Here is a 9,200-nt window from a genome sequence, read left to right as displayed (position 1 = left end):
TCTTTTGCATGACCATTAATATAGCGAGTGAAAAGTGCAATGTTTCCATCGGAAATAAAGCGGCTTAGAATAATAATTTATTGTCCCCTACTTGAATAAATGTACCTAATGAAAAATAAGGCTATGCGTGAACTTTGAGGGAGTCTCCAGCTACACTTTCCCCACTACTGCACAACTCTAGTGAGCACCATCTTGCTGTGTGACTGTGTTGTATCTTTGGCTCTGACGGGCTGTTGCTGCTGCTGCTTACGTGTCTCCTACGTACGTGACGCCGCACCACCTCCCTTCTCTCTCTCCTCCCTTCGTGCGGTGGACAGGCTCCTTCTCGGCTAGTACTGCAACACACTGAGGTACGTTATGTTTCTTCTTCTGAACCCGAGGACAACCTTCCTTTGAGGTATTTCACAGAAGCGATGATGCTGTCTGTCTGTGGATTCTTATACCAGAGACCAGGGGACTGTCCGCCTCATCCATCCTTTTAACCGGAGCTGGATGCAGGTCGAAGTTCAGGAGAGATGCTAGGCCTGCTCCTTTTAGCTTACTTGCTAATGTCTCGCGGTGCGGTCATTTGGCATTTCGCAGGAGACTCACAGTCAGCAGAGTTAATGAAGTATTTTTCATTTAGGTAATTAAGCCAATTTGGCAGGCTGTGAGCTTCCTGACTGATAACCCTGCTTTAATATAGCTCACCTTGCCCGCTGCCCACCTTGTTAGCAAGCTAATGCTAATCGATTAGCAGGCGAGGGCAGGGAGATGCTCTCCTCTCTGCTTTTCCTTTACAACCTCTTTTTTTATAGTCCAGGAGGCCACTGCTGGTGGTGACTCTAGTAGAAGACTAGAGATTTCAAATTGATTTGATTCATGTCTTTACTGATGTCTTCTTTTCTAACGTAGACAGTGACTTAGGAGGTCCTGAAGGGCACTCATAAAGGAAGTGTGACATTTAATGAATGATCCTCCTCATGCTAATATTATGAAATCTGCGCGTTTTTATTCTTGAACTGTTTGTCTTATATATTAGCCTAAAATGATTTAGTTTCCCACTTGACGTATTTATAAGAGAGCTCGGTAAGCTCTCCTACGTGCGGGTTTGTCCTACCTCCATGTCCTCTACGGCCTCTGCCATTGTTGCTCGTAGACACGCGTGGAAGCCATAACTACATAACTACTCACAAGCTGTGTTTGTGCTGTAATCATTGGCAGAATCAACTCCATGAGGGACCCTGGGCAAAAAAAAAAAAAAAAGTGTGTCTGGGACTGTACTTGTCAGTGTCATAATTTCCACACTACACACAGAAACTACTGGGTATACTAGTGCTGGAAATCCAAGTTAATCACTTTAGTAGTTAATAGCAGTCTGAGTCATTGATTCTCTGCTTTAGTATGGTTTTCTGTAAGTAGAGAAATAGATCCATGGGCTGGGCTCTCGTTCAGTTGGTAATCCAAGCTTGGGGCCAGTAAATAACTTAACTATTCGTAAATGTCCAATTGACATTAATATGATATTCCTGCTCCAGGTGCTTCCACTGAACACCCGGGTGGCTGGCTTTAGAGATGATTTAATAGTGAGAACATGCTAGGGATACATGTATATGGGCTGATGTACCAGTCTTTATTAGGGAAATCTGAGCCTTTGAGATGGAGGGGAACATGTTTGGGCTAAACAGATAGAAAAAGCATGTTCATATAGTGTTTTTCTAACATGTGTTATAACTGGTATGAAGGTGCAGTTGTTGATGAAGGGTGAGGCTGCTCATTAAGTACCAAGCCTGAGGGAAACAACGGATCAGAAAGGTTGAAACGAAGGAGTGATGTAGTGTTACAGTTCAGAGTTTATATTCTTATATAATACAGACCAGCTTTATTGCACTGGTACTCACTGCTCCTTTATTATTATTGTTATTGTTATTAATATTAAATTTTAACTAAGAAATTGCGTGAGCTAGAGTTGCTTTTCACCTGGCCAACATTTCTATCTACTATCAATATTAACATGTGTGTTATCAAGTACCCGTGCAGCTATTTATGATTGTACGTGAATCTGTTCTAATGACGAAATAGACCCCATGCTTTGCACAACAGGCACTTCATGAAAATGAAGGACAGTCAGTCACTCACATGCATGAGAGTAGGCAGTCTAGACGGTTATCAAAGGGGTCACTTTGCATTTCAGTCTGAGCCCTCTTTGTTCTCGCTCTCGCTTTTTAAGTTGCCTTATTCCATTTTAAAAACTTAAAATTTAATTTAGAAAATCTGCTAGCTTAAGTGTCAGAATATCCCAAATTTGACCTTAAATTTGAAGTAGTTTCAAGCAGAGTGACTGAAAGAATCCACAGAAGCATTCATACAATATAAACTTTAAATATGTCCATTAGAGGAAATGAAAAGGTTATTATTGTTAATGTGGCAGTTGCATCCTAGCTGACCAGTTTGCTCTGAAGTGTGCATGTTTAAAGGAATGTAGTGCATGTAAGACAACAATGCATCACATCTATATGATTGTTCTTCTGCTGCAGTGTTGCCATTTCGAGCTCTACCTGTTTTAAAGCTGCAGTACTCAAGGGGTTGGGGGCGGAAAGAGAGTTTAAATTAAAAAAGATATTTAAAGAGGTAGTTGCACTTTTTTCTGCCTTTGTTGACAATCCTGTTTTCTCATTTCAGATAATGGCTGTACCTCCCACCTATGCTGACCTTGGAAAGTCTGCCAGGGATGTTTTTACCAAAGGATACGGTAAGCACCACTGAGCATCACTTTATTCATAAGCTTTTAGTGTAGTCTACTTGGAAGGAAAAGGGTTTGAATCTCAATAAATCTCTGACAAGTGAATGCTGTGCCTCAAAAGACATCTGGAAACCTCCTTTGGGTCATCATGATACTGCATAACTGAAGTGGTTGCATATAGGTACAACAAATATTAAGTACTGGTACTTTGGTGGAGGTGAAGAAGCCTGGAAAACCATGTTTTAAAAAATTGAAGTTGAGGATTTTTAATGCATGTTACCTTCTGATTTTGAGGTTTTTTTTCTGTGTTTTGCATTAAAAAGGTGATTTGGAGTTCATTTTATTTTCACTTTTACTTAATAATCATTTATTAAACTGTTATTGTGTAAATCTTCTGTCACTGGAAGAATATTTTGATGGTTTTTTGCACTGAACAATTAATTTTGTTCTCTGAATAAATGAGAAGATTTCTTGGAAGCTATGATAAAACACTTCCCCTCAGAGATTGCGCAAAATCCAGCCACTGCACACAATGCAATATCAAATGAAAGTGATTGATTCAAACCAGTCACAGTCCTGTGTATAGCTTACCAGTAGAGGAACACATGTTGCACACTGGGCCTACAGTTAAACTGGATGTCCTTGGATTGCATTTGTGTAAATATGCTGCTATTCTCGGATCATTGCCAAACGATGTCCGTTGAGAATCTGGGGAATTCACAGTTCTTGAAGCTACTGATTTGTATGTGGCATCAATACTGAATTAATGCAAATATAACATTGATTGTAAATGGATAATAAAAAAAAAGCAGGCTCAAGTGTTTGGTTTAAGAAAAAAGCCTCCCTTTTTTTCCTGGCAAGTGAGACTGACTGGTCAATGATTTTTTTTAAACCGGCTGTCTGTGTAAATAAAACCCATCTTAGTTATTTTGAGTGTTATAATATTTTATGTGTTGCTTTTAAGTGTGTCGTAAGTTTTTACCGGTCCCATAAACTTAAAAAAAAGGATAGTCTCGAGGACTTTAACCCCTGTATATGTTGCCGTTTCAGTGAAGGTGGACTGCAAAATCAGTCGAGAATTTAAGTTACGTTATGTTGAGTATGGCTGGTGAATCAACTGACAGCTGTAATGCCAAACAGTGCCATGAATTGGGTCAGTGCGGCCCACCTTCTGGCTATTATTCATAACTAACAGCAACTAATGCTTTTAGAAGATTGACATCAAATCAATGCACGTTAAGTCAGTGGCATATAAATCACTTAAAAAGTACTCTGGTGGCTAATGAATGGGTATTTCACAGACCAGAATCAATATCTTGATTTAATGTGTACTGAATTTTCAGAAAACACTCTTTAAATAATTATTAGTCAAAATTTTGCTTGAGTACCACTAATAGTATAGTAATTAAAGCAGTTCTTATCCTGAGATGCTTGTAAATCTTTAAGAAAGTTGTTCCATAAGCAAGACTGTTTCAGAGTGTTGTTTTTTTTCTCCATATGGTGGTATAGTTACATTGTTGTACATACTGTTGATCTTTTGAACCATTTTCTGTTTCAGGCTTCGGGCTCATAAAGCTGGACTTGAAAACAAAGTCTGAGAATGGACTGGTAAGTCGTCATTGGTCATTATCAGATTAGCAGGGCTGCCAGTTGATGCCGCAGCAGTACTATCATAGCTTAAGACCATCCTGGCTGTTAAGTAGCTCATTATCTGATCTTTAAAATGTTGCTAGGATTCATTGACATCTTACCTCCGAGTTAAGGGAAATGGATTTTTTGACCTTGTTCATGCACCTTCAGCATTTTTGGATCTAGTTTCTTATCCAGAGTGCTATCACTGCAAATATAGTTTGGACCTGGACCATAGAAAAGCATTTTATTGATAGATTTTACTAGTATTAGTTTTGGTGTTCCACATTAACAGAGTTGTGGGTGTCATCTATCATCTGCAGGAGTTCACCAGCACTGGCTCTGCCAACACCGAGACCAGCAAGGTAGCTGGATCTTTGGAAACCAAATACAAGTGGGCAGAGCACGGACTGACCTTCACAGAGAAGTGGAACACGGACAACACTCTGGGGACTGAGATCACCATCGAGGATCAGGTGATGTGCTGTGATGGCACAAGAATGAGATATAGATTTCTGCTGGCAAAAGAATCTGTGATTTATAATCAATCATTAAAATTGAGGCTAAAAGCTTATAGACCAAAATTTCAAGATGTGCGATTTAAGATGCTTTTACACCATAGCGCTTTTTGTTTATTTTTCTTCCTGTCATTCTTTTAAATGTCATTCTTGCCTTTTTCACAGTTGGCTAAGGGCCTGAAACTTACATTGGATTCCTCCTTCTCGCCAAACACCGGGTAAGAACAGCTGCATTTTTGTTTGTTGGCTTTTTTGCTGTAGTAAAGCTTAAAGCAAATGGATGCAAAAACTACATTGCAGGAATGCCAACTGTACAATCAGTGAATTAATATATGTAATGTCTATCATATGAAAACAAACATCCACAGCCTCATGTATGGGTGCCCAGCTGATTGATGCATTTTAATTTGCAACAATAAAAGAGGTTGATGGGAAGTAAAAGGGCAAAAAGAAATGTCAGTATCATGGGGCACTGCATAAGTAAACTGCAACTGGCATGTTGAATTTCTGCAGGAGTGCCTGTGATGGTGCAGTCTACTCAGCTACAATAATTTAATAAGGGACATGTTGTAAAAAGCACTAGTTCACCTGGTTTGTGATAAACCAGTTTTATGTTTCATGCTGTGAGACAACAATGTCAACCTGTATTTTTTTCCCCTGCAATCTCCTGGCAGCAAAAAGGGCGGAAAGCTCAAGACGGGCTACAAGTGCGAACACATCAATGTTGGCTGTGACGTTAACTACGACATCAACGGCACAGCCATCCACGGCGCAGCAGTGGTGGGCTACGAGGGCTGGTTGGCTGGCTACCAGATGACCTTTGAGGCTGGCAGGAACAGGATTACCCAGAGCAACTTCGCAGTTGGATACAAGACTAATGAGTTCCAGCTCCACACGAATGTGTAAGAGATGCTGATATGGCCTCCTCGCCTCATCTGTGTGCAGTTTTAGTAATCTTATGAAGCTTGTGTTATTGCAGCTACGTTGCTGTTGATTTGATTTATTTAATAGAAATTCACATTTAAAATATAAGGAGTAAAATATTACTGGAATAATGATGTGTCTGATGAACAAGCCACACTGAAACATTCCTGAATTGGCATCAAGCAGTATACAAGCTTACTGTGCAGGCATGCTGTGTGTATGTGTGGGATTTTATTTGAGTCTTCGTGGATAAAACACTCGGACGTTAGGTGAATGCTTCTGTCCTGTTGTAATGGACATTGTAAGTCAAAGGCTAAACGTTTAAGTTATTAGTGACTCCAGACCAGTGCATGGCTAGACAAGAACTTCCAAAGCCCTCTTTTTTTGTCCTTGTCTGGATGATTGACTTGTTGGCTGTTTGGCACTTTGCCTGACACCCAGGTGCCTTGCGGTTATTTTTATACACAGGTGATGGGATTTACTACCTTGCAAGTGAGATGGAGTGAGTGTTTGGCAGGCTTCAGTGAAAATGTAGCACGAAGTGGTGTCAGACGGTGAGCAAGAGGGAGGGACAGGGCACGGTGTTAGTCATGGTTCCTGCTGTGCCTCTGACCGAGCCTGTCTGAGTCTGCTTGTAAAGTGGTTAATATGAAGTCAGACAAAGTATAGTATAGGCTTTACACCAGTCACAGTTCACTCAACTGTGGATGTCTTTGACATGCAAGAAGTTTATGAAACACAAACTCATAATTTAATGTCACCTCTGTGTAGCAGCATTAAATATATTGCAAATATCTTTTTCCTTAGAAACGATGGTACCGAGTTTGGTGGTTCCATCTACCAGAAGGTGAATGACAAGCTGGAGACGGCCGTCAACCTGGCCTGGACTGCTGGAAACAGCAATACCCGCTTTGGCATCGCTGCCAAGTATCAGATTGATCCCGACGCATCCTTCTCTGTGAGTAATGTGTAAACTGAAGTGACTTAGATCCTTCTGTGCCAGGGTTACTTTATTGCTGCACTGTTAGACAGGTGTATTGTCGACCGTTTGATAGGGATCTGGTAATGCAGGTATATATATATTAGAAAATGCACTGTGTCATGCAGTGCAGGTGCATGGTCTTAAAGAAATGCACTCATGCTAAAGAGGAGGAGTGTCTGCAAGTGAAGGTTTGGACTAATTTAATCGTTAATGCCACAATTCAGGTCTTATGTCTCCCCCTTCTGGCAGTGAAAATTACACAATCACTGTATGTCTTTGCTATCGATTGTGTTCTGTAGTCACCGACTTTCTTTTACTCTGAGCATCAGATACTCTTTTTGAATGCTTCCTTGTTTTTTTTTATTTTTTATGTTTTTTCTCCCAACACTATTCCCATTCACTGTTGCTCACCCTTTCTCTTCCATTAAGACAAACCAACCATTCCTACCTGACCTGAAATGCATCATCAATGCAAAGTGCACTGGCATGGGAACGGTGCCACAGACACCATATTTCAAACTAATGTACCTGGCGCTGATCATCTTAATCAGTTTTGTCTGACTTCTTTTGGGCAACAGCTTGACTGTAACAGATGTTTATTTCCTTATAAAAGCTGGAATTCCCACTCGAAGCAGAGATACTTAATCTGACTGTTTGTTAGTGTACTTATCTGCATTATTTCAGCTTCTATTTTAATGACAGTGCCACTCATAAACATTTTAATCTTTTAACTGGGTAAATGTTGCGTTTCTAAGAGAGTTTATAACTACTGCTCATTTCCAACCCATGTGGCTAGTTGGTATTTTACAGACATAATGCGTAAATACAATTTACGGTTTTCATTTTCATGAACGCCCCTGTGCATTATAGACACAAAAACCTGCTGAAGAGAAGCTGTTTTTACTGTACTGTTGCTTTTTTTTAGGGCTATTAACTTCTTTGTTTAGTGAGTAAAAAAAAACCACATTGTAATGTGAAGTTCTGTGTTCATCTTCTATGTATAATATTGATCTGTGGTTCCCTCACAGGCTAAGGTGAATAACTCCAGCCTTGTGGGCCTGGGCTACACTCAGACTCTGAAGCCAGGTGAGTGAAGTCTCTGCAGACGTTAGGTGTGCTTAAATAGACCTGACTCTGTTCACAAAGACAGTTCAGTTATTATATTAGGTTTCATCAGGGGAAGTGCACATTCACTTGCACGAATATTGGATGGAAAACATCTGAAGTGTGTGTCCACGAGCTGTGAATGAATGAGTTCACTCAGCAACCCTTGTAATGTTTAAAGTGTTAATGTATTTGTGGCTTATGTGTTTTCCTAGGTATCAAGCTGACACTTTCTGCTCTCCTTGATGGCAAAAACATCAACGCTGGCGGTCACAAGCTTGGTCTTGGTCTTGAATTCCAGGCATAGAAGGATGGGGGGAAAAAAATCCTTCCAGTCCTCAAAACACACATGCATCCCCCACCAAAAAGATCCTTTATTGATTAGCTCTCCTTCACAAATCCCTGTGTCCCCTAAAGATGTTGTATAGCTGGAAGCAAGACAGCATAAAGGTCAAATTGTTCTTGCGCCAATTTACCACTTTTTATGGACCATTTCTGGGAACATTATATTTTGAAATGAAAGAGCCCACTTTAGAACAAAATTAGAACTGTTGAACAGAAGGTTTTATCTTGAATTGTGTAGCTTGCAAGGGAAAAATAGCCTTGAGTACATTCAAGTTGGCCTCACTTTTTTTCGTTCATTTCACAACATTCGTGCATAATGCTTTAATTTGTGTCTCTGCTTTCCAATGCAGTGAAAAGGGAATCAAAATAGATCAGCCCGAAATGCAAAAAGGGCTCAGCACAGTTAGTCTCTGCAGTTTAGTAGTGGCCACCAATGGTGCTGTTGAATAGCACCAGCAAGCGCTCCTCACTCAAAAGGCGTAGTGATGAATTCATTTTTATTTAAGCACGTTGGCACTGGAGAGCCCTAGTATCTGTCTTGATATATTGTACAATGGGAAGGGTTAGTTGTCCCTGGCGTAAGCAGCTGTGAGTAGCTCAAAGAGACACTACAACCCGACGTGTACATTCTGTGTTTTTGTCTCACTTGTCTTTTTGTGTCTGTGCATTTGGTGTGAATCATGTCTTTTGTTACAAATAGCAGAAATAATGTTATTTTATTGATGGTCTTACATAGTTTAATGCACCTGAAGTCTTAGGAAGGGAAAAGACTTGTCAATTCTTCCTGGTCGAGCAAACAGGATGCAACCCATCACGCACACAGCCGAACTTCTCTGGGTGAGAGCTAGAGTGCTTCTTTTGAAGAAGAATGATGGCCAGGAAATTGTAGTCTTCCACAAATGATTATGGGAATCATGCTTAGTGTACTTGGCAGTATTGTCATTCCCTGAACTAAATAAAGAACATCTTGAACCGG

The 9,200-nt window shown here is 40.3% G+C and overlaps 1 protein-coding gene across 2 annotated transcripts; it reads left to right on the top strand.

Moving 5' to 3' along the window:
• Window positions 1-260: 260 nt before the first annotated feature.
• Window positions 261-9,200, top strand: vdac1 (voltage-dependent anion channel 1). 2 transcript variants are annotated; one of them, XM_085421102.1, is made up of 9 exons: window positions 261-350; window positions 2,662-2,731; window positions 4,281-4,330; window positions 4,675-4,827; window positions 5,035-5,087; window positions 5,544-5,771; window positions 6,601-6,751; window positions 7,804-7,861; window positions 8,095-9,200. In XM_085421102.1, the coding sequence occupies exons 2-9, from the start codon at window positions 2,665-2,667 to the stop codon at window positions 8,184-8,186; spliced, it is 852 nt and encodes a 283-aa protein (XP_085277228.1). In that variant the 5' UTR covers window positions 261-350; window positions 2,662-2,664; the 3' UTR covers window positions 8,187-9,200. The 2 variants fall into 2 exon arrangements, with proteins under 2 accessions (XP_085277228.1, XP_085277229.1); XM_085421103.1 differs by lacking the exon at window positions 261-350 and adding an exon at window positions 373-397.

This window comes from Rhamphochromis longiceps, linkage group LG10 (assembly GCF_057381845.1).
Source record: "Rhamphochromis longiceps isolate RC_006_pf linkage group LG10, R_longiceps_female_GT1.1, whole genome shotgun sequence".
Taxonomy (NCBI): domain Eukaryota; kingdom Metazoa; phylum Chordata; class Actinopteri; order Cichliformes; family Cichlidae; genus Rhamphochromis; species Rhamphochromis longiceps.
The sequence above is the reverse complement of the archived record's forward strand: the minus strand, read 5'-3'. Positions and strand labels throughout refer to the sequence as shown.